The sequence below is a fragment of the Microtus pennsylvanicus genome, chromosome 2 (assembly GCF_037038515.1).
Source record: "Microtus pennsylvanicus isolate mMicPen1 chromosome 2, mMicPen1.hap1, whole genome shotgun sequence".
Taxonomy (NCBI): domain Eukaryota; kingdom Metazoa; phylum Chordata; class Mammalia; order Rodentia; family Cricetidae; genus Microtus; species Microtus pennsylvanicus.
The window spans coordinates 117,182,293-117,208,056 of NC_134580.1; the positions used below are offsets into that span (position 1 = coordinate 117,182,293).

Here is a 25,764-nt window from a genome sequence, read left to right on the forward strand (position 1 = left end):
ACACCGCGTCCCTTGCAGCCTCCCACGCGACACCTGCGCGCTTAAGTAGACGCGCGCGCGGACTGAATCCACTCACCACCTTTCTGGCTCTCCAGGGCGCTACCGGCCAGCGATCTGCGGTACCCAGTTCTCAGCCAGCCCAGAGCCCATCAGCTAGTGTCAAGACCCTTGTGGACGAACAGAAATTGTGCCACTCCCCCAAGTCCGCCTGCTCAAAGCCAGGGCGCACGGTGGCATTGTAGACACCTGGTTTGTCGGGCCCCTCAGTTCTCCACTCCAACAACTCCAGCTCTACTTTGCCCATAAACTTTTCTCAGGTGGCCCAGGCGCTCGTCACTTGCCCGCAGCCCGGAGCACTAGTGCGAGCAGAGGGCTAGCCCCTCCGCCACAGCGACCTCGGAAGCGCACACTTAGCACAGCCGAGAAGGCGGACACAGGCGCCGGCGGGGCGCCCCCAGTTATCCTCAAACGGTGACAACCTCGGTGACCCGGAGCTAACCCATCCGGGGACTTGGCGTGCGGGGCTACGAGGCTGGCGGCCCAGAGGAGCTCGGAGTGAGAAAGGTGGTGGCCCTGAGGGTGAGTGGCTCGGGGCAGCGGGGGCGGGGGAGCCGAGAGTGGAGGTAACTCCGGGCTGCCATTGAAGCCCTCCTCCTCCTTCTCCTCCTCCACCTCTTCCCCGCGCTCCTCTGGCGGCGGCTCCCGCTCCAGCTGCGGCACCGCGGCCACATCTGGGGCGCCCATGTGCGTTCGGGGGCTCGGCTGCGCCTGCCCCGCCGCCGCCCCCACAGCTCCCTGCCCGCAGGGTGGACCCTGGCCTGGCCTGGGTCTCGGACAGCCCTGCGTCCCCACCGCCGCCACCTCCGGACAGCTCCTGGGATTGCTCGGCCACCGGCTTGGACGTCCCCGGCCCCGCGGTGGCTCCGCTGTGGTGTGGGGGCGGCGGTGGCGGCTGCTCCTGTTCCCCGGGCCCCGCGCGCCCGGCCGAGCCCAGAGGCAGCCCTGCGGGCCCGGGGAGCGGGGCCCCGACAGGGGCCGAAGCGGGAGCAGCGCAGCCGGGCTCTGGGGCTCCGACTCCTCCTCCCCCGGCGCCGCCGCCGCCGCCGCCTCCACCGCCCGCCGCACGGGGTCCTAAAGCCGCGCGACTCAAGAGGATGGTGCGCTTGGCCGCCGAACTGCTCCTGCTGCTGGGGCTACTGCTGCTTACGCTGCACATCACGGTTCTGCGCGGATCCGGAGCCGCCGACCGGCCAGACGCGGCCGCGGGCAACGTCAGCGGGTCTCAGCTGCAGGTGAGTGCGCCGCCGGAGGGGGCGTGCGTGATTGCGGGAAGCTGGGGGCCAGGAGGCGGGTCCTTCGTTCCACATAAGAGCACTTGTGCCTAGGCGACTCTGCTAAGTCAGAAGTGCTGGGCTAGATGATGGGGGGGGCTGGTAGCCATATGTGGAGACCAGGCCGGGTGCAAGGTCTACTACCTAAAGCACTCCTCGGATCTGTTACTGGCCAAGTACCAGGAATGGTGTTAGGCTTGGGATGTGCAGGCGGCCTGCTGCAGGATGCTTTTGCTTCTGGGTGCTTTCAGAGATTGAGTAGCATGTCTGGAGGCAAGGAAGGCTAGAGGTGAGGCGACACGACACAAAGAGGCCTTATGAGATAAATCTCCAAACTGTATTTAAGAGAAAGAATTCTGATGGTTGCGCAAGTAGTGTCAGAGGTCAAGACATAATTTCTGGAGTATAGCCAGACACCCCAACCTTGTGTGTGCTATTCCTTCACCTTCTGTGCCCCCTTTGCACCATGCAAAAGTCATAGTCAAGGCACCTATGGAGATTTGGTCTGGAGTTGAGACTTTTAAACTTATAGCAGAGACTTCTTCCCAGTGACCATTTCCTTCTATTGGTTCCTTTAGTAATAAGTTCCATTGATCCATTCAGTTCCAAAACAGGGGAAGAGTCGAGGCCTGGGGGCATATATCGAGCCTTGAAATACACTGAATAAACGTTGTCCGCATGGGTTTCTCTGCTATGGCTTTGGAAAGTCCTTCTCGTGGCGCGAAGGACGACAGGTGCAAACCTGGAGAACTAATAGAAGTGAGCTTGGATTTTCTTCTGGGCACAGCCGGGAGTCTCCAGTCCCCAAAGAAATTAAGTCAGGCCTACTAAAACTATTCACTCTGCAATGCCGATATTTTTACATCTTTATGCCTTTTAATTTTGGGGGGAAAAACAAGCTATTGTTGAGAGGAACAGTTATTTAAACAGCTCTATAGCAGGTATTTACCACAGCGCTGTTTAAAGAGTGTTACAGGATTTAACTCATTTATTCTCACCATAACCATCATAACAAGACTGTTAATCTCTCTGCCTTACAGATTATGATGTTGAGGTGCAGGGAGATTAAGAAACTTATTAGAATCCACACATTCCCACTTGTTGGTTTATTATACCAAGCAAGGTGACCCTTACGGATGCAAGCCATGCCTGCGAAAATACATAACTCAAACTTAAATGTTCTTGGACCCTTCTAAAAACACTCTGATTTTGTAGGAGCCTCTCACATAACCCTTTGAATAAACCTGTCCAGTGACAGATATTTCCTCATGCCAAACACTTGAAGGAATAATTCCTAATATCTCTAAGACTGCTGGAAATCATATTTTATATGTAATGCTTTCTTTCCTAGTAAACCCATGAAAGGCTGTAAAGATGATGTTCTATGGAAAAGTAAATTTGGCAGATTTCTTTACGAGGTGCTTGCTATCATTAGAATAATCTCCAATTGGCCTTTTCCACCCCGACAGTAAGTTAATGAGAGAAGCAGCTGGTAAAATTGGATAGGAATCGCAGAGGGCTTTTGCTGAAGAATAGCCCCCTCAAAGGCAGAAAACATGGGTGATTTAGAAAGAGTTCTAATCCTAGGAATATCTGGGGTCCTAAGTAGCTGCTAATCCGGTGGCTTCAGGTTATCTGGCTACGGTGTTCGGTTACGGTGAGCACCCAAAGCTGGCCCTTAACCAAGCCCCAGTGATGACTTTAACAGCTTCGTTTGTAACTGCATACTTTTTTGTAATTTCTCCTTATAAAAGTTTTATATTCTTCCTGACCAGAGTTATTTCTTGGGCTCAAGGCAGTATGATTCAAATAGACAGGGCCAACTAAACCTGGAAAAGACATTTGTCTGCTGCCTGCCGGATGCAAAAGAATGCATTTGCTAGCAGCAGGTGTATTTGAAGACAAAACTGTGACTTCTGGATTCCTTCTGTTGTCTGCACATTTTAAAATTCAGTCTTAAGCCCCATCTAAATCATTTGACTCATATGCTGCCAAAGTCCTTCTCAGTGATCAGATGCTCAGTGGGTCTCATATATTATGAAGCAGGTACATGTGAGTTTGCCTCAACTACACTGTGTTTTGGAATTATTGAAAATGAGACACACCTTTATTTAAGATTTGGTGACTTGCATGGATATCCAATAAATGCGCTCAAAATACAAGAGCTGAAGACTTACTGAGTGTCTTTTACATATGACAGGCAATACACCTAGCACATTGCATATATTAACTTCTCTAAGCTCAAAGAATGAACCTCAAGAACTAGTTACTGCCATCATCAAGTGGAGAAACTGAGTTAGGGAACTCTAAAGCTGAAGAGCTAAAAGGTCCCTTAATTTGTTTTTCTTAGTTTATAGTGTAAAGATGTACACCTTATATTTTGTATATTGTATTTCAAATTATGTATTAATATTCCAAGTTCTTGGTAAACTCATAAAACTGGCTACAAAAGAGAGACAACTTTTAAACAAGTTACATTTCCAGATGCACATTTATAGTCTTACTGTGTCAACTACCAATATATACGTATATATGTAGGCATCTGTACTTATATCTATATGTAAACACGCTTAAGAATCATTAACAAGATTTCTTTGATAGTTCCAAGGAATTCTTGGAAACTGAATTTTGGGTTGTTTTGTTTTGTTTTGCTTTTTCCTTTGTGGCTGTTCCATCGCTACTGGTATGCTACCATGAAGTAAAAATAAAGCACATAATATCACTCTGTTGGTTAGTGGATCATAAAACATTCAGTAAGAAAGTCTCAGCTGTCAGCACTAGCTGTATAAAAAAAATTCATGGAACTGCCAAATATTTTGACTTTTGACTGACATCTTATATTTTGCTGGCATAACTTTCTCTTGTGCTGGTCAGAGACTCTGATTGTTCATACACCTTTAATTAAATTATATGAGAAAAATTATATGATAAAAGCACTCTAGAAGACAGAACATTTCAAAATACAGGCTCCACAGACCATAACAATTCTAATCAAAATAGTGCTATCTCCTTTTTAAACTGAATTCTCGTGTACCTTCTAATAAATCTCACTCAAATTTAAAATCGTGATTTTTTTTGGTAATAAAACCTGACCTCATTAAAGCAGTGAGATTGAAGAAGGTTAATAAAATGCCAAACTGGGTACCTTTACAATAATACAAAAGGAAACTGAACTCTGAACTTCAGTGAAAAGATTTTGTCCTGGATCTGTCATCTTGATGAACAAGCATGCTGCCTCTCCATTCGCCTGTTGCCTCCAATAGAACAATGTAGCTTCATGCACTCCTGTTTTACCTGGGCCATACAGCACTAGAAGAAAAACCACTATTCTATGAAGGGAAATCCTCACAGGGACTCCAGGGGATTGACAGTCATCTCTTTATCCTTGGTGGATTCATTCCAAGACCTTGGTGAATGCCCAAAACCCCAGATAGTGCCAAACCCTGAAACACCGTTTCTCTTCTACAAACACTATCATAAAGAACAAAAATTTTCAATAAGATAGATTTCATCACTGTGTGCCATTTAAAACCTACAGATTAGCCATTTCTGAACTAGTCTATTTAGTATTATTTGATTGCTGGTAACTAAAATGAAGGAAGTGAAATGACAAAGGACTGTGTCCATTCCACAGAGGAGGATGTGGAGAACTGAACAGCTTGAAGTAACTTGGTCAAAGCTACACAGCTAGGGAGGGAGAAGGGCGGGCCCAGGACTTGGACCCAGACAGGCTGACTGTAGAGTCCAAGCTCTTGTTCCCGTCTGTCAACAAGACTCCTCCAGTTTTGATTCAGTTAATAGGCATGTATGTTTCTTGCTTCCCAACTTGCCTGCCCACTTTCCAGTCAAGCACTCGCTCTCATCACTGGAACCCTTTGTAAGTAATGGATAATTGTCCCACTTCCCTACTGGGGCATCACAAACCGCGTCACAATTAGGTGGCTTACATGCATCCAGAGTTTTATTGGCTCATGAGTTTGTAGGGCAGCATCTAGCCCGGGGCTCAGTTGGGCGGGTTCTTCTGTTCATTGCCTCTTAAATTATTCCTGTATTTAAGCCCTCTGTTGGGATAATGTGGATGAGGTAGTGTTAATGACCTCATTCATAAGTCTGATGGTGGTTGCTCGTTATCGCCTACCTGTTTTTTCCGCATTTCTTCTCACCTTTATCTCCACACAACAGGCCCAGAGCAGTAAGCAAATAAAAGCAGGTCTAAGACCCTTTAATACACTTTCACATCTTGGGATCAGCTCTGCTTCTCACGTACGGGATATAGATTATGGTTCTAGTGAGGAGGAGCCGCCAAGTTACATTACAACGGCCTGTGTGAATCTGAAGGGATTCTTGCAAATACAATATTGATCTTTTTGTTTTATGGGCTTCATAAATGTCTTGGCCAAGTTGTTTTGTTTATGCAACTTTTGGCCATGTAGTAGCTGGCTGTCTTAAATGTATTCAATTCCCAATCTTTTCCCTAAGGACCTCTTGTTAAAGATTGTAAAAATCTTTAAAATACATTCTGTTCAAATATGTTTGTAGTTAAACTACTCTAGAATAGCAGTCTACTTTGAAGTTATTTCTGGGTTTTAAATATGTAACTATCTTTTTCTGCTCCAGGGAATAACCAGTTATCTTATCAAACTTGCTAAATGCTCCACTTTGTTATATACTGCTCCACTATGATTTTCACATATATAAGTCTGTTTCATCACATCTATTCATGTACATCTATTACTGTGTTTGTGTAATGCAGTTATGTAGTATGTTTTAGAGGACAAATATATTGATATCCTGTTTTGTTTAAAGTATATGGGTCAGTGGCATAACTCAGCAGGTAAAGGCTTTTGCCACCAAGCATGAGGATCTCTGAGGGTATTAGTTTACCTCAGACAATCACATTTTGGAAGATGAAAACCAGCTCCCCATACATTGCCCTCTAACCTTCAAAAGTACACTGTGGTGTGTGAGTTCACACGCACACTCACACACTTTCACAATGCTTTCTGTCTCTCTCTCTCACACACACATCAATCAATTGATGTTAAAAACAATTCTTGAAAATTTATATTAAGTATATCCCAGTGAACTTTATAGAGTTGTTTTGCTTTAAATTACTAAAATTTTAATAAAATTAATTTTACTTGTCTTACTGCTGTTACCTCTCCCATTAGGACAGAGGTGTCTGTGTCTTGAAAAAGATTTTATGTTTATTTTTATTGACATTGATTTTTTAACTGAAATTTTTTTTCAAGCGATATATTCTCTGATTTCCCTTCCCATATCCTCCCCACCCTACCACCCACTCATTCATTTAACTCTGTCACATCTTTCTCTCTCTCTTTAGGAAACAAAAAGGCAAAAGAAAAAAAAAAGGTTCAGTTTTTAACATCTTTGTTCTATAGATTATTTTCTAGGTCTGAATGCTTTTGAGACTGGTATTAGTTTGTGTTATGCTCATCAATTTTGTTCTGGAATCTAGAAAAACAACACTTAGCAATACCTGCTTACAATACCTGGCCCTTAGTGTGTTTGTGGATACTGATATTGCATTTTGGTAGTATCTTTACACACTCATGGCAAAGATTCAATTTTCCTTCATTTTTTCACTAGCACTTTAAATAATAAAAAGTGGGTGTCAAGAAAAATAATGTTAGAACGCTCTTAACATCCTCTGTTGCTTGCTATCTCCTTGATTGAAATCTCTGGCTCATATTCTGGGTGATTCCACTGTTTATGGCCTATTTAAATTATGGAATATTTCTTTAGTTGGTTGTAGTAAATTATGTTTCTGAGAAAAATCATACATTCTCAACTGAATTTTAATTTTAATAGTATAAGGTTTATGCATAATTAGGCATTTATACCTTTTCTATGTTCTTTGTAGTATATATTCACATATATAGTACCTAATGTCTTATATAATAAGACCTATAATAAGAGTGTTGGTTGTAATATATAAGCCTCCATACCTTGATTTCTCTGATCATTCCTGAAGCAAAATCACTATGGTCTTACCCTGACATTGTTCCTTTTCCTCTTCTCATTACTATAATTCTATACATTTTTAACTTTACATTTCTAGAACCCAGAGTGTCTTTGGGGTGTTGTCGTTTTATTGAGGTGAAATTTCTCATTAATCTCTTTTATTGCATGTATATTTAAATGCTTTTTTGTTTTTAAGTTGTTTCTCTAAATCCATTTTGGTTTTTTTTTTTGGGGTGGGAGGACATTGATTTGTGTAGAGTTGTCAACCTTTACTTTCAATTTTTTTTCTGTTTTAAATTTTTTTATTATCTAATATTGGTGAGCAATGCCTCAGTTTTCTTTATCTATGAGATCAAGGAATTAACCATTTATAATTACTTTATTACTGGTAAATTTGAAGATATATTTTCCATAGTGTTTGCTGTTTTTTAAATTTCTGGTTGTTTCTTTGCACCCACCATCAGTTTATCTGTGTGACTCTAGCAAGAGAGCTAACCTCTCTAGAGCTAGTGTCTAACCTAGTATCATCTAGAGGACTAGCAAAGCACTTCGGTAATTTCCTTCTGGCCGTAATCTCAAAATTATATTTGTCTTTGGGATAGAAGGATGTCCTGAGAATTATTATTATAAGAATATAATTATTGTTATTAAAGAAGATTATTAAAAAGATTGGAACTCAAGATTTGGCCTTCAAATTTTTTTTATTTTGCTTGCTTTCTCTCAAATTATGGAAGCAATGTGTCCTAGTCCTATTACTTTAAAACTCTTACAAACACAATTTTGCTCACACATTCCTACCAATGCTGAAATCAGTTAGTACTTGTAACTTACATTCCCCTAGGAAACAGGATTCTGACTTCTTTTCTGTCTTGTCTGTAGGTTGTCTCCAGAATTTTTTTAAATTATGTTCTTTGAACTTTTATTTAGTATTGGAATTTTCCTTATTTCTTTTTTTTTGCCTTCCTTTTGCCTTTTTATTATGCCTGTTGATCAATGGTTACCAGTTTCATTATGTTCTCAAGAATTATTTTTGCTTTAACAGTGAAATGTCTTTAATTCTTTATCTGCTGCCTTATACATCTCATATTTTCATTTTTATGTTGCTGAATGCATTCTTTGAAAAGTGTTTTTATAAACAACTTATCAACTACAGACGTCTCCAAGAGCTTCCATTTTCAGACACCTTTATTTGGTTCTTATATGCAATGCCAATTTGGCAGCTGGCTGAGTTATATTGTTTACTCTCAGAAGTTTGAAGATATTTACTTTAATACTCTATTTCATGTTTCATGGGTAATTTTAATAGCATTTCTTAGCATCTGACTTTTGGAATATATTAGGAAAGGACTCTAGCACTGTAATGAATCCCTGGCCCACTGAAAAACAAAGGTAAAACTTTTAAGATTTTTCTCTTTAATGCTCATCAGTTTCAGCAGGTTGTGCTTAGATTCAGGGATTGGCTCTGAGTCCTTGTCAGCATATGGTGTATATACCCTTTCCATGTGAAGCCCGAAGCTTGTGCTCTGCTCAGAAAATTTCTTGGTTTATGTCCAGTATCCATGTACTTTTCTTCTGGGACTCTTATCCAAGTGTGAAGCTAACATCAAGAGTTCAAGGTCTGTCTTCCGCATCTCCTTAACCTCCCATGCTCTTACCTTTGTTTTGAAAACATGCCTGGCTGCATCTTCTTAGGTGATTTATCCAGCAGCTGCTCATACCTGAGCTGCCATAGTGTCTGCCAGGTAGAGATGTCACATCCAGGCACTCTGAACCCCAGGACTGAATGAAGCAATGCTTTCATTCTGGTCCTTGGGCTCTCCCCAAAGTCTACAGCCCCTTCTCATCTTACTTCATCCTCTCCCACCTCTACACTTCCTTTCTCTTTGTTTTCCTTCCTTCCCCATTCTTTCTGTTGTTTTCCCTCTCCCCTTTCCTTTCTCTCTAAACTCAAAAAGTCTTTTTTTAAAAAGTATGATTTACACCCAATAAAGTGGACAAATTCTAAGTATTCAAGTGCATTTTTGGTAGGTATATGTGACCACAAAGCTGCCATCAAAAATAGCATTCCCCGTCACCCTAGAAGACTTCCAAATAACTGTACCTTAGTAAACAGTTCATCTCCTGATGCCCACCACGACAGATTAGCTTTGCCTGTCAGAGTGCTCACACACAGAGAACTGTACTGTGTACATTTTTTATGTGTTTGTTATCCTTTACTTAATGTACTATTTTTGAGATTCTTTGAAAAAAGTGTCTCAGTAGACTTGCCTTCTTTAGTACTGCTTGATATTCCATTGTGCAGTCATTCCATGATTTTGTTTATCCACTCTCCATCAGTAGATATTTGGAGTTTCCAAATCCTTTTATAGTGTAGGTAAGATCATGTTACTACCACAGCTCTTTCATAAACAAATGTTTTCATTTTTGTGAGTAGATAGCTAGTAATTAAAATTAAACTGTTCTTGACACTCTTAAAGAATTTTTTTTCAAGGACAACGTTTTCTGAAGCCTGTTCTTCTATATTCTCAACTCTGAAATATTCACTTTCGATTGGTTGTCATTGTATTATGTCTACTAGAAGCCTGCTCCCCTCCCAGGTGATTTTCCTATTTCTTATGACATCTCATCATAATTTAAAGAGGAAAAGAGGTGAATACAGTTGCTTGATTGGTTAGGTTGAACTGAAACACTATACTTTTATTTCTTTTACTTTTTAGAACAAAATCTCTACTATTTATGCAGCTCTTAATCATTTCCTCCTAGCCATGATCAAAAAGTATATTGATCTTTGGAACAGAAGGATATCCTGAGAATTGTCTGTAATTAAATTAGGTTACATGTAGGGTGTGAAACCTCTAAATGAACATCAAACATCTTCTGTGTCATTCAAATATTTTGAATCCTCATTTTCGACACATTCTTACTTTGATATGCCTTTAGGTCCCTTGAACTATAATGTAATTCCATATTCATTTTTTATCTCCCCAGTGTTCATAGGTAAGTTGTAATGGGAGGCTTCTTGTTCATTCCGACCAAAAATAATCACACAGAAACTATATTCTTTGCAATACTGTATGGCCAATAGCTTAATCACCTTTTCTTCCTAGCTCTTATATCCTAAACTAAGCCATTTCCATTAATCTGTGCATCACCACAAAGTCGTGGTCTACCGGCAAAGTTTCAGGGGGCTTCCATGGAGGCGTCTGTCTCCTGTGGTGGCTACATGGCTTCTCCCTGACTCTGCCTTCTTTCTCCCAGCATTCAGTTAGGTTTCCCACCTAGCTCTACTCTGCCCTATCACAGGCCAAAGCGGTTTCTTTATTCATGAACTAATAAAAACAACACATATACAGAAGGACTTCCTACATCAGTAGGTGCCTGCTCTCTAAGAATTGTTACATATAGGTCTGATGATCATTTTGTAACATTCCTCCTCTCTCTGCTCCAATTTCAGTTATCTGTTTCTTTAACATATTTCCTTTGAGCTTGTTTTATGATATTTTAGTGCTTTCTTTGGTTCTATTTTTCCTCTCCGCTTCTACGATCACTCTTCTCTTGCAACCAACCCCTGGTTCAGCATTTTGTAACCTGGATTGGTAGTGACAAAGTCCATTTCTTTAATGACAGTAAAGAATCTGTCAGGATTCTCTAGAACAGAAGTTCTCACCATGTGACTCATGACCCCTTTTGGTGGTGGTCAGAAGGGTCAGATAACCCTTTCACAGGAGTCCCCTAAGACTATTGGAAAACACAGATATTTAGGTTACAAATCAAAAGAGTAACAAAATTATGGTAGCAATGAAAATAAATTTATTGTTGGGGTCACCACAGCATGAGGAACTGTATTAAAGGGTCACAGCATGAGGAAGGTTGAGAGCCACTGCTTTACAGGAGCAAAACTGATAGAATGAAATACACATATATATGTATATCATACATATATATACATACATATATATAATAAATCCCACCTCAAGTGATCCAAGTAATTAAAAATTGCTCAGAGGTGTGTCCAGCAGATTGGGTTTTTAGTTTATCCCAGATATCATCAAGCTGACAACCAAGAAAAACCATCACACTCCCCCCACTCTTTTGTCCCAAAACAGATTAATTCACTATCATGAAAGTAATTGATTTCTAGACACTTTTTGTGCCCCTTTGTGATATCTAGAAAGTTCTAGGCAGCCACTGACTGTCCTTCTATCACTATAGATTCATTTTGTATTTCCTGGATTCTTTGTGAGTACATTCATATGCATGATACGGCTTCTTTACTCATGCAATGAATTTGACAATTATACTTGTTCCTTTTTACTGTCAGTTAGTATTCCATTGTTTGGCTCTGTGCACAGTATGCAAATTAATTGGCCCACTGAAAAACATTTAAGTTGTTTCCTATTTGGGAACCTTAAAATGGAAATACTGTCAACATTTCTATAAATATGCTTTCATTTCTGTTGGGCATATATTTAGGAGAAAAAATGCTTGGGTTATATGGATGTTGCATGTTTAAATTATTAATAAATCATGGCAATTTTTTAATGCGCTTGCATAATGTGCTTAGGATCCACAAGAACCCTGTAACACCTTTGAAGAATTTCACAGAGTTTGGATGTTGAATTCCAGAAAGGTATTTTCCTCAATTAAAATATCAGTGTTTGACCTCTGATGTGTTGTATGAATCTGAGGGAGAGGAAAAAAGAGAAACCCTGCATCCTTGAAAAGAGTTTTCCTTTCCTTTTAGGACAACCAAAGTACAAAATCCCATATGGCTCAGTTACCTAGGTAACATAATGACAGTGATGTGGTGGTCCCTGTAGAGTGAGGATGTGGAACAAAAGGTGGGTGCTGGACCAGAAAACAGATCAGAAATGTGGCCAAACTTCCTGTGTGCTTGCTACTGTTTAATGTGCCGTCCCCATCAACCTCCCCACTTCTTGTCTGACAGTTGAGAAAACTAGGGAGGGCTTTCTATCTCAACTGAGTTGGGACTTAAAGTCCAATATGGGTTGTGAATGTAGAATGAATGTTAACCAGATTGATTACTATGAAGCTTTAAATTCCCAGAAGCAGAAATAATAAGAATTTAAAGACAGATGATCACAAAAGACAGACTAAGGAAATATTAACATGGATTCATCTGGCCAAGATGCCTGTTAGATCAGCCTGAAGTGTGTCAGCCTCCCATAACAGTCATGGCCCAAAAGCCCACGGGAGAAACCCAGGATGACTTTGTAGCCCTTGTACCCAGAATGCTGTGGACCAGCAGCACTAGCATCTCCTTGTGTACATCCCAGAATCACTGAATCAGAACCTGCCTTTGACAAGGTCCAGGCTTACTCACAGGATTAATTACACATAAAACTTAGTAACCTATAACAATTAGTAGGCATCTGTACCTTCATTGGCCAGTGGGTCAGCTAGAATTCAGATCTGGGCGTGTATGCCAACAAATCCTGGCTTGGGCTTACATTTGTACCATGAGTCTTCCACTTCTCTGGGTCCAGTTGGGTTTTTACTAAACCTTTATCTCCTGGTGATAAGAATGTACAGAAAGACAAAAAATAGGCAAGCATGTAGAACACAATTTAGCCCCTTGATTGAGCTAAATTAATATCCAATCAACCAAATCAAGTCACAGGGTCACACAGAGTTGCCAAAGAGTGGCTAATTCCTGTTCTGTTTCTTAAGAGTATGCCCTAAGCAAAAGCATTTGCCCCTGTATCCCATTCAGTAACAGTGAACAAAATAACTACATCCCTGGTGGGAATATAATGCTGTAATGACTTTCATGCCACATAGTAAAGTTTTAGCACATAGGTGGTAGTACCGAGAATTCTGTGACCCTGGAAAAATTGCATCAAGTCCCTGAACTTCATTTTCTCATCGGTGGGGATATGGAACTCTGTTAATCTGTGAACTTCACTTTCAAAACTGATGGTTGTAATAATGGTGATACAAAAACTAACACAAAGCACTCACTGTGGCAGGCATTACTGTTTGGTATTTATTGTGGGTTTCCTCCTACATTTCCCTAATTTCCCATAAAAACTGTCCACATTTTGCAGTAGAAGAAACTGAGGATGGGCAATGTTATGACACCAAGTTTGTTGACATTTCCCAGTATGTTCTTGTGAGCACTCCATGCAGAGGAACTGATATGGTCCAGGCTGGTCTGTGTAGCTGTCTTCATAAGCTTCATGCCAGGGCTGCTGCTTTTGTTGTCTCCTGTGGGATAAAAAGGGACAAAACAAAGAAATGTCCCTTTCTGCCACATGGACGCAAGGAAAATAAGTTCCAGTGAGCCCAGACATCTTCCAAGGCTGTATAGTAACGCTGCTCGGTGTAGCTTTGGAGCCAGAGTGAGATGGAAGAGAAGGATAAGACCCCAAGGGTTCTTTCCCTGAGAAATTAGATATAGGATAGACTGGAGGAGTAGATCTTTCCTCTCATAGGCTACTCTTTCAGCACAGGATTCCACCCTAGTGAGTGTCGTTTCTGAATCAAGGTATACATACATGTCTACCTCTTTCTACCTTCCCTCATAATAGCTGCCCTTTCTGTGCTTACACATAGCGTACTACATGATGGGAATGGAACTGTGCCCACAAATCTGTGATTCATCACCCACAGAGCTCTAGCAATGTTAGCCTGAAATGACTTACCCTGATGAAGGAGCACCCTCTCCTACCTTCCCTTTCCCAACACAGCAAGGGGGCAGGCTTCCCATCAGCTATGTGAGTTTATATTCTACTTCTTAATTACTGTTACTGCTCAGAAGGATTTATTCTTGTGATGAATCAGGTTTCTTTTTCTTCAGTATGCCACAAGTTCACCTTCTCATGGTCTTTTCTGGAGCAAGTGACCAAGATTTTAGAATGTTCTCCTGGCACAATGCTGTTGTCTTCTTTCCTGTTACATAGTTCCAGCATTACCTTGTTCATATCTAAAACCAACTTGTGGGCCACTCTGATTCCAGATTCTTTTCTGCTATCTTTTCTGTCTGTGACTTCCTTGTATGCCTGAATAAGTCCCCTTTGATCTGTTTTCTTCGCAATGGACCGTCTCTCGTTTATTTAGCACAACCTGTTGAATTCCACTACACATTAGCTGTTCTTTCTTTATGACTCAACTATGAACTTGAAACCAATCTCACTCAAGTTTCCTACATAACTCATTCATTTGGTAGTCATTACAGACTTACTGACTAACATGCAGTAAGAAAAAAAATGACTTCTATTTTGCACTGCTGGGCATTGACTCTAAAGCCAAGAACATACTAGACAAACACTCCAGAGAATGACATCCTCCTCCCAACCCTCCACCCCCAAAAAGAAACAACTTATAAAGGGATGTATGATCACCGAAAATACAAAACCACTACACTATCCCACTGGAATGATAAAATGAAGAAAATAATCCTTGTAGGTACTAAGGATTGGTAATAATGTTGAGCAACTCAGTGGTCTAGTGGGAGTGTAGATTGATATAAACACTGTGGGAAATGGTTTTTTTCCAAAATAACTAAGTGAAAATAAAATCTCTACATACCACTGCCCCGTCAGTTCTACCTTGGTGAGGTATCCATAGCCAATGCACGTAGAGACTGGGAATAGAATAGACATAACGTTTTTACACTCACCCCAACCTCAAGTCAGCCCAAATGCCATGAATGGTAGAATGAATAAGAAGGCAACAGAGCACATACTTAGAATGAAAACATAATAGCTAGCTACAGGTTTATTAGTATAATGCGGAGTGAATGCAGCAAGATATAAAGCACTATCAGTTATATAGTCCTATCTCTACATGAAGATCAGAGCCATGACAAATGAGAAGATGAAGGAGGAAGGGAGGACACAAGTGGAAGGAGGACCGAGGTTACCCTTGTCAAGAAAGCACCTAGGATGGCTTCTCACTCTGGACATTGATTGTATTCTCCCTGTTGATCTGAATGCTGGTTACACAAGTGGCCTCTGTTCATGAATTTTACTCAACTATATATGTACATTACCATGTGAATATCATACTCAGTTCAAAATATAGTCAAGAAAACAGCAAGCAGGGAAAAAAGTGTAGGGACTGGCCCAGTCTCTGCATGCTGCCCTGCAAGCTGGTCTCCACATTTTAATGAATGTAGAAGAGTTTGTGTGTGATGGGTGTGCTCCTCTGCCTTCAAGGCCCAGTGCTATTGTTAGAACATCAAAGACCAACTGCTGACTAAGATACTGTTCTTATGAAAAGAGTGACCAGCAAATTTACTGCTTGACTTCATTCCCTCTAAATGAAGCTGGCCCCATGGTCCTCTTTGAAAGCTCGGTTGTGGACATATATCTTCTTTATAGGACATTGTGCACAATAAAGAGAAGCAGTAACTTCAGATAATAAAAAAATACCTTTGAGAATACTGTGAGATGGACATTCCATCTAATAAACATCACTGTGGTTACATACTCCCAAACCTACTGAACTCCAGCCATTGGGCCAAGAACCTTTTATCTGACATAGGGGCTCTTTTGAACTAATTGACTTATTACATTTATGCCCCAATCCTTTCCTTAGGCTCTATAAGATCTCAGGGATAAAACAGGGTTATCCACTCCATAGGGCCGCCATACTGAAATTGGGCCAAATGGCACACTTCTATCTGGTTACACAGTAGCTTATTAGGAGTTGGCCTTCAGCAGAGCAAACTAATCTCCTCTGTCCACTATATGATGTCCTCTGATAGCCATCTGGCATTACTACTCATAACCCTGATGGGAAAAACTCTTGGCATTATTAGCATTGTCAGATACTGGGACAGGATTAGAAAGGAATGTAAGGTTTTATACCTACTATAAAGTAAAGATTGTTACTAATTGTGAGAGAAAAAGAAAAACCACTTATAAAGGATGTACCTGGTTTAACTAGGTTGTGGGGAATGAAGCAGCTATAATGATAATCACCAGCTGCTCAAAATCAAATAAATCAGAATGGTCCTTTCACTGCAGAAGTTTTCAGCCCACAGCAATACTCATTCTGTATAGTAATCAAGCCACTGAGTGTGTTGGTGCACATGAAATGTGGAGGCTGGAGGAGCAATAGTTCAAAGACAGTCGTGGCTGCATAGTGAGTCTGAAGACAGCCTGGGCTACAAGAGAATGTGACACACACAAAAAAATAAATGACCAAGTAAAACATCTAATTCTGAACTCATCACTCCTGGAGAGGTTCCATGTGCTACAATTGGTTCATGTAGTTGGGAGCAGCCTAATAAGTAGATCCTTGCCTCTTTTCTCTCCTCTTTGGTCCACTCAAGAAAATGCACTTGTGATTGAGAGTGCCCTGTTGAGATTTTGATGAAATCAAAGAACTTAGTTCAAAAAACATCTATGAAGTAAATAAAGATTGTGAGCATAAAAAAACCTCACAATCTTTGTCGAGCAGTAGGCTCTCTAGGAAAGACTATATTCCAAACAGTGGGTGGGAGGAATGAGTCAGACTGCTTAAGTTACCTATGGAGGGTAGATTTTCTGCTTTTATACTCTTCCCCACAACCTCACAGCCCTGAAACTCATCCAGTAGTTCTTCTAGAGCCTGGGATAATCCAAAACTGAACATCAATTTCTTAGCTCTGATGTTGCTCATAATTGGTGAGACAGGAAGAAAAGAAGGGAATTGGGTTGGCCCAGACCTAGCCGATTAGATTACACAATGATACAGTCCCCAATAGAGATGGGATTGTGTTCTATGGAGCCAAGTAAAATGGTGTTCCCACCTTCCTGATGTGAGCAAAGGAAAAACAAAGAGGATGGGGTCACAGTTTCAGAGAGCTACCCTCTAATTACGAGGCTGTGTCTTTTCTCTGGGTCTCTGAATGGCTGCTGCCAGATTGCTCAAGCCATTAACTCAATTTACTTTGCTTTAGAGGCTCCTGTATGTTCCTTTGGGTTGGCGTTTTTCATGCCACTTAGAATGTGGTGTAAATATAAATGCCATGGCAACCTGCCAGTATGGTGGAGTCTACCCAGATGGGAAGAATGTCTGTTGGCTACACAGGTTCCCTTTAAAAGAAAAACTCGGTACTCACAAAACCCTAGGCATTCAGACTGGAGGGACATCAGGAGGCCCCCTGCATCCCACCATACATGAGATCTAAAGCAAACTTTTCTTTGGGTATTTCACTATGAGGTGGTTGCTGGTGGGAGAATTGCAGTGGGTATGGCCCTAGAAGGGTCTGTTTAAGTGAAATGCCTTAGAGAGTTTGTGGGCATGTCACAGATACTCTTATGAGCTTATGGCAAGGATGGTAGCCATTCTGCTCACTGAGTTGAACCAGGCCTTCATCTGGACCTACTATCACCAGTGTGAGGCACACTGTTTAGAAGACATGTTGCAGATACTCACCAAACCTTTGGATTTGTATCATTGTGAAGAAAGCCCTGTGTTTGCCTTTCATTAGTGAAGAATCCGAAGTCTAAAAATAGATATTTTTCCAAATCTTAAAACGTATGGCGGTTAATCTTGACTTTCAACTTGATTGGATGAAGAAGTGCACAGGTGGTTTGTGTATCCTGTCAGTGTCAATAACCCCAACTAGTATACTTGATGAAGAGTCCAGAATGCAGGGAAATGAAAGAAAAATATATAGGGAATAACCATGGAGTAGCTACTAAAAGAGAAATAATTTTTGGGGAACATGGCAGGAAAATCCTGAGCTGAGGGATAAGAAAGGTCCAGTTCCACATAGAACTCAGGGGGATTGTAGCTCAGGCAGGTAAATTCAGAAGCCCCAGAGCTTGGAGAGGGAAGGGTTTTTGCTTGGTTAAGACAAGAAAAGGATGCGTATATGTTTGTCTTTGGATTCGGTGGGGGGGGGGGGGAAGAGACAGAAATCTTTAATAAATAAATAAATTAAAATAAAATAAAAAAATACAAATTAAATGCCACTAAAAAATAAATAAATAAATAAAATAAAGACAAGAAAAGGAGACTGAGGAAGAGTTTGCAAGGAAATAAAATATAATAAATAAACTTGTAGCAAAAAAACCTCACTGTTCTGAGACTGACAGAGATGAAGCCACTGAAGAGATTTTGAATGATGGCTTTGGCTGCTCTGAAGAGAATGGAAAGGAAGACCAGAGACTTAGAAAGTTTTATAAACCCAAGTAAGAGATGATGTGATACGGACCAGAGTGGAGAGCAGTGAATGAGCCCAAGTTCTAGGAGATGCACAGAAGGTTGTGCAGATGACTGAGCTTCAGAGGACAGATTTATATTGAACTCTTAGAGTGCGAGAAGCCAATGGGATGTCTAAGCAAAGATAATAAGGAGGAAGGTGGTCAGGTGGACAAGGGGGTGCTCATCCTCAAACTGCCTATCTTTGGCAGCTGCTGACTTCTCTGCCAGCTAGAAGGACATGTAATCAATGGGCCTGGCTATGCTCTCACACGTCACTGCAGACAGAAACCTGGAAGAAGAAACTCGAGGACCGAATGGTTTCTTTTTGCCCATGGTTTTAGGGACTGTGCATGATAGTTTGAAGGCTGGGCAGCTCTCTGTAGGCACAGCAGCAGCTCCGTCTGTTAATTGAGACAACTTCTCACATCTTATCGAATTGGGAAGCAGAGAGTTAGCAGCAGAACCTGAAGTAGATCTCAATGACCTCTTGTTTGGGCTCCTCCCCGAGTCCTGAAAGTTCTGGAACCTCTCAAAACAGCACCACCTGCTTAGACCAAGTGTTGAAATGCGTGATCCTGTAAGGGACACTTCAGATTCAAACTACAACATTTTATCTCCCTCAAGACAGGCAAGGTACACACAGGCAGACAGAAATTTCACCTCAACCATGGATAAATGCAAAGGCCTATTTACACTTTCACAAGCTAAATTAAAACCCTTCAAGAAGAGGAGGGCTGAATCAGAACAGCTTATTTCTCACTGATTTGCTGTTGCCGGCAAAGGAACTCGGCCACTGTGGTGAGCATACTTCTCCATGGGTGTCAAGCTACAATGTTACTGGTCTGTATGACATCATCATGAAAATGCCTGATGGTTATTTGCTTAGACATTGTATGTCCAGGCTCCTACAGGTTACATGGCGATGCAGTTCTGAAACTCTGCCTTGTTTTGTTCTGTTTCTCACAGTAAGATCACTGGAAAGAACTTAATGACAAGCAGCACACTGAACATAAAAACATGCTAAAGAGATTTAGCATGAAGGTTATTCGAATTCAAAGATATGGTATTGAGTTTGTTGTTCAATTCCATAGCTCAAGCATAAATGAGGAGATAATGTGACTTTGTTTTGTTTTCCCCCCAAATCCTCCAGCTGAGTGTTTTGTTAGCTATCAGTAAGGCATTTGGTACTGTTCATGCATTGTGGACAACCTATTTTGTATAAAGAGCATATTTATCTTTCCTCAGTCCTGAAGAAATGTATTATTGATGCAAAAAAAAATCACACTTGAGGAAGATGTGTCTAAAGGAGCGAGGTGTGTTTCTCCTGTGTTGGATTCAGAAGCCTTTGCTTTGTCTTGTCTACATGCTGACAGTTTTCTTGCTGCTTTCCCCTGGATTGTCTCCCTGACCATTGAAAACTGAAAACGAAATGATATTTCCTTAGTCACTTCCAGGAAATTGCGAGATAAGAAAATGTCAGAGAGACCTCTTTAGACGAAAAGTCCCTGGAATCAATAAAGTCTAGAAGAGCCGTTCTCAACCTATGGGTTGTGACCCCTCGGCAAGCCTCTACCTAGAAAAGTCCTTATATTTTGATTTATAACAGTAGCAAAATAACAGTTGTAAAATAGAAACAAAAATAATTTTATGTCTGGGGGTCACCACAACACGAGGAACTGAATTCAAAGTTCACAGCATCAGGAAGGTCGAGAACCACGGGCCTAGGAGAGAGTTTGCAACTTTGGGCTGAGATCCTGAGATCTGAATCTCAAAGAGCATTTGTTCCCTACTCTCCCCCTCGCCTGGCACATTAAGTATCTTATCCGGATTACAGACACCTTCTGCTGTACAACAAATTGCCCCAGAATTTAGAAGATTAAGAGGATCCACGTTTATTATCCCAGCATTTCTGTGTGTCGGGAAGTCAGCCCTCACAAGCTACAATTAAGGTATCAGGCAGGACTATAATCTTCTTGGACGAGCTTCAGACCTGTTTCATGGGGGCATGGACAGAATTCAGTTTCCCATGGGGTTTTGGCTGGAGGGAGCTCTCAATTCCTTACCACGTGGTTTCCCTATCGTGCGGGTCACAAGAAGAGAGATGTTTTGTTTTGTTTGCAGAGCAGGGACGTGAATAGAGCCAGAAAAAAAATATGAGACAAAACACGTCTCTTTTTTTTTTTGGTTTTTTTGTAATCTTGTCTTCATGACACACCTATTACTTTTACCACATTCTCTTTACTAAAAGCAGGTCTCTTGCTCCATCCCAAATCCAGAGGAAATGTATCATGCACGTGTATACATTCTAGGAGAGGGGGACACTGAAGGCATTTCAAAACCTGCCTGTAATATAGTATTTCCCAGACCGCCACATGCCTGGATGTGTGTTCATTCCTGTTCTCCCAGACAATGCCAGTTCTCCTGCACTCTGGCATGGTGATCTGCTAGATCCTTACTTTTCCAGATTTCTTGATTTTATTTCTGATTTCTGTCCACTCACCTCCCTTCAAACTACAGTACTCTGATTTCTTGCTCTAAATCATTGCTCTTCCTTGCTAAAGAACATTTGATGATTCCCTATTTCTTGGCTCAACACAAGTATTAAGAATGTCTATATCTTGGAATAACCTCATTTCCTCCCCTTCATTTCAAAAGGCTACCTGCAGCCAAGTCAGTCTGCATGTTCTTTCCCCCTGCGCTCATGCTGTTTCCTTAGCTTCCCTTCTTCTTTCCAACTGTGAAAATGCTCAACACATCACAGGAGAAATTTCCGTGCAAGGCTGGGATTTCAATGGGCTCATTTCTGAGCCCTCTTGCACAGCTTGTCCACTGAACAGTTACTATACTATTATTCCCACATAACTATCTATATATAAATACTGCTGTTCCCTACTCTGCATGTTAAGCAGAAGAGGGGTCTTGGGCTTTAGTACTTCCATCTCTGTAGTGACCTGTGGTATGCGGGCATACGACAAGGGTTTGATAAAGTCTAAAATGGCAGTGGGTGCTTCCCTACATGCCTTTCTCACAGGTAGGAAGACTCACTCATTTTATTCTCTTCATGCTATAAATGAGAAGGTGGAGATGGAGTTTACCTGCTCATCTGGAGTAGACCAAGGACCCTGATTTGGAAGTCCCCGTTCATTTGTTTTATTTTGTTTTGCTTTTAAGTGCAAAACCATCTGATTTGACCTGATATTTGTTTGTTTGGCTGCACCAGAGATTAAGCCTGCAGCTTCACACATGGTAGGAAAGCACCTTAACCCTAAATTACAGCTTCAGCCTTATTTTTATTTTAATTTAAAGATAAGTTCTTGATAATTACCCTTGAAATTATGATATTCTTGCCTTATCTACCTGAGTTACTAATATTAAAAGTCTACACCACCATGCCTGGCTTTGATTATTTTTAAAAACATCATTTTATTTTGTGTGCATGAGATCTTTGTCAACATGCCTCTGTGTATACTACCTATGTAATGTGTGTGTGTGTGTGTCCACACACAAGTGCACATGTGTGTATATGTGCCTGTCCATGGAGGCCAGAAAAGGATGCTGGGTCTCCTGAGACTGGAGAGGTACCATGTGGGTGCTGGAAATAGAACCCAGGTCCTTCACAAGAACAATAAGTGCTCTTAACCATCTTGGTCATCTCTACCAGGACCCTAGCTTTGATTTTTTTAATAGAATAATTCAGAGTCATTCAACAGTCCTCATACTGTGATTTTTAAAAACTCATTCTTAGTGAATAAAAAAGGGAAGACAAAAATGTTTAAAGTATAAAGAGCTTCACAAAAAAAAAAAGAGCTTCACAGGTAAGAGGAAGGTTCAGGTCCGCGACTTCTTGTTCATTTGTGAGTTAACCTTTTCACGTTCACCCAAACAGCAGCATCAGGAAATGCCATCTTCTTAAATGTCAGTGTTCCCTGCTGCCAGAGACTCACTTCTGGCATGCAGTGATGTTACCAAGTGGCCATAGCCTGCACAGTTAGGAGGACTCTGGTGACTCAGGACACCTAGATGCTGTCGTTAGGTCTGTCTGTGAGTGAAGCAGGGTGTATGTGTGTGACCTGTGTCAGAGGAAAGACCATTATCGCTCCAAAGCCATTGTCCAGACCCCTACAGGCAATGTTCTGAATCTAAAATGACTTTCAGCCAAGTCCTCTTTGCACCTGGGAACTATGAGCAGTATTGAAAACTTCATAAAGGAGATGAAACTTGACCAGGACAGGAAGTGACTTACAGCCGGCAGGCTCAGATGTACTGACACAAGGTAGTGAAGTAGGAAATTAGGGTTTTCAAAGAGAAGTCAGATCTTAGTTTCCCTTTTATCTCAGTATGATGTGTGTGTCCTTGAATCACATCCCCCTAACCGCAGGGCAAACGTGACATTCACGCAGCAAGAGTGGTTGGAATCCCTGGCTTTTGTGAGTCTCCTACCCAGGAAAGTCAGACTTCCTTTATGACTTGTTCATCGTGTGTCAGTATTGTGGTTTCCAAATGCTCTTGGAAGCTGATTTTCCAAGTTCCAGGTGGGCTCTGGGCCATGGCAACAGCCAGAAGTGCTGAAGGCATTAGCTTGAGCCAGCGGGTTTCTTGGAGACTAAGGCTGGGGTAGTCTGTTTTACATTAGGGTATTTCTTTGTACGTGAATTATCAAAATCCTCCATTCCCTAGCATTTCTTCTCTTGCCTCTCCTTTCATGGCATGTCTTGTTACTTCTGCATGAACTGGGATATCCGACAACAAGCGATTATTCCAAAACACTGAGCATAAACTGTGCTGCTAGGGAGAACTATTTCCAAGGGAATGTGATCAACTGGAAAATTTGATAGAAATTTGACAGTTGATGGATCATGAACTTCACCTCTTGAGCCAGTACCCATAACATCAATTTCTACTGTTTTCTTGTGTGCCCTTGATGAACTGTGCTGTTTCATTTCCCACCTCTTTTCCAGTTTTTCACCCCAGTCTTAGTATTAGAATAACAATCTGAAATAGTCTGAAAGGGCACACATGATCAAATATATATATATATATATATATATATATATCCTCTCCCATATATATGTTAATATATAATATTAATATATATTAACTGGGCCTCACAAAAGGTCTCATTCTGACAGTTTTATACGTGTATATTCATTCACCCACCCCACACCCAAATGATGACTTTTGACTTATTTCGTTGATGCCGCTAGATGAGTCTTTGTTTTGCCTGATCTTCTACTTACAACAGAGGGAAACAGTAAAATGAATATATTTTATCTGCAAAACTTAACAGTGACTTTGAATTAACCTAAAGATGTACATGGAAAACAAGTTAAAAGTATATGGCGAGAGGCAGCTGGTCAACAGGAACATAGCAGATAGGGGTGTTTCTTCAGCTTATGTAGGAGAAATGGCTATTTCTATTTAAGTGAGATGGGTTAAACGACTTGGGTTGAATTCTGGCACCAAGTACATGTGGTCAGCCCAGGAGCCCTGGAAAGAATCTGGCTTTGTTTTAATACCAATATTAGTCATTGCTGGGTGGACCTTTTTTTTTTTTAGGATGATTTTTGAAAAGATAAAATAAGGACACAAAAACTTGGGAAAAAAATCCAAGTGTCACAGAAAGCAATGTGATCTCCTCTGAGATCCCTGAGAGATACAGAAACAGGTGTCAACCCAGGTTAGTGGTGAGCCTGTATGTTTCACAGATGAATCCGGGCGCTATTGTGGCTAAAGGAAGTCCAGGACCTCCTGATCCAGCCCAATGACTACCGTTGCCAGATATGAAGCAACAGAAGGTCATCTCGAGCCCCATTGTGCCCTGAATAGAGAGACACAGTGGGACCACACGGAGTCCATTCTTTTCCCACAAAGTAGTGATGTGTTCCAGGCAAAAACCCAATTTGGGATGTTTTGGCCCAAAGGAAACATTTACAACCAAATTATACACCTCGGAAAATAAATGAGCTTTCATTTTGGAAGGAAACCCTGCCGGGCTCTTTATTATTTGTACCACAATCATAAAGTTGGTTTTAATCTCTGCAGTGGAATGCCATTGGGTTGGCCAAGTAGCAGGCTCAGTGGTTGGAGTGGGGACCATTTCACCCTGCAGAAAACACAGTGGGAAATAAAGGGAATTAGTTCTCGTGAAACTGTTCTCAGGAACCATTGGTTTGGGGGTGGGTATCTTTTTCTGGCACATTCATTGAAACTTCAAAGTTGGTTCCTTTCTTTGTCTCTTTCTTTTATTCTCCTCTTCAAAAATTCCAGGGGACTTCTGGAAAAATGTATCCTTTATAAATGAATGAAAATTCAGGAGTAGACCCAAGAAAGTCTATAATGGATTTCTCCCATAGCTCCCTGGAGAATGGGATACTGAACCTGCAGGAGACAGAGGACAAGGCTGGAAAGTTTGTTCTCTTTTTTCCTCAACCAAGAAATACGAAGACTTAAACCTAATGAGTCTCTGCTCACAGTATCCATGCCATGAAAGGACCGTGGTGTAGAGAAAGTGGCCAGGGGTCTATGAGCTTCTGGGATGGTGTGGGTGGTAAGTGTTTTAAACCACTATCACATAAGGCCCGGAGTATTGTGTACCAGTTTAGAGTAGAGTAGAAATTAATCCTTAATACCCTTCAAAGATGTTACAAATACTTTGGTTTGGGAATACCTTTTCATAGACCTTGCTGGGAACTTCCCACTTGTTCTGGAGACACTGGGATGCCCACTTTGTGGGCACATGGAGGTGTAGAAAGCAATGAATGACAGGAGCTGTTCGTGGGAAGAGGAGTTCACGGCAAGGCTTTGGCATACGGGATCAAGTAGTTAAGGAATCCAGCTAACAATCCTGAGATAAATTCTACTGATCTTGAATGTCCTGGTGCCTGCATCCTACCAAAGACACCCTGATTTAAACAGCTTTGGGTTTGCCTAGACGGTAAGATCCGCACCACTGTCTAGGCTGCCGCCGCCTGTACTATCAGGGAGGGAAGGGGCTATGTTTGCCTTGCTCCCCATTGAATCCCCAGCCCTTGAGTCATTAGTTCCCAGCAATTAAGGGGGTAAGTGAAAAAGAGTCCTGTAGCTCATCTGTCCACACACCATCAACACAAATCCCAGCTAATTAGATGATTTCAGCTCGTAATCATTTGAGGTGGTTAAGTGTAGCATAAGTTTTGGGTCTTCTCTGTCCCATTGCTCTCTTCTCGTTCTCTCTCCTGAATTAAAACATCCCAAGAGTGAATTTAATAACCTCTTCTAGTCTGTGTTTTATATTCATGCCCTGGCA

At 41.4% G+C, this 25,764-nt stretch overlaps 1 protein-coding gene across 1 annotated transcript in view; it reads left to right on the forward strand.

Annotated features, from left to right (window-relative positions):
• The first annotated feature begins 1,008 nt into the window (after positions 1-1,008).
• The window catches only part of Ism1 (isthmin 1), a 70,613-nt gene continuing 45,857 nt past the window's right edge, over positions 1,009-25,764 (forward strand). Inside the window, exon 1 of the mRNA XM_075962310.1 lies at positions 1,009-1,292. Coding sequence (XP_075818425.1) covers positions 1,155-1,292 — 138 coding nt within the window. The 5' untranslated portion in view covers positions 1,009-1,154. The remainder of the gene's footprint in view (positions 1,293-25,764) is intronic.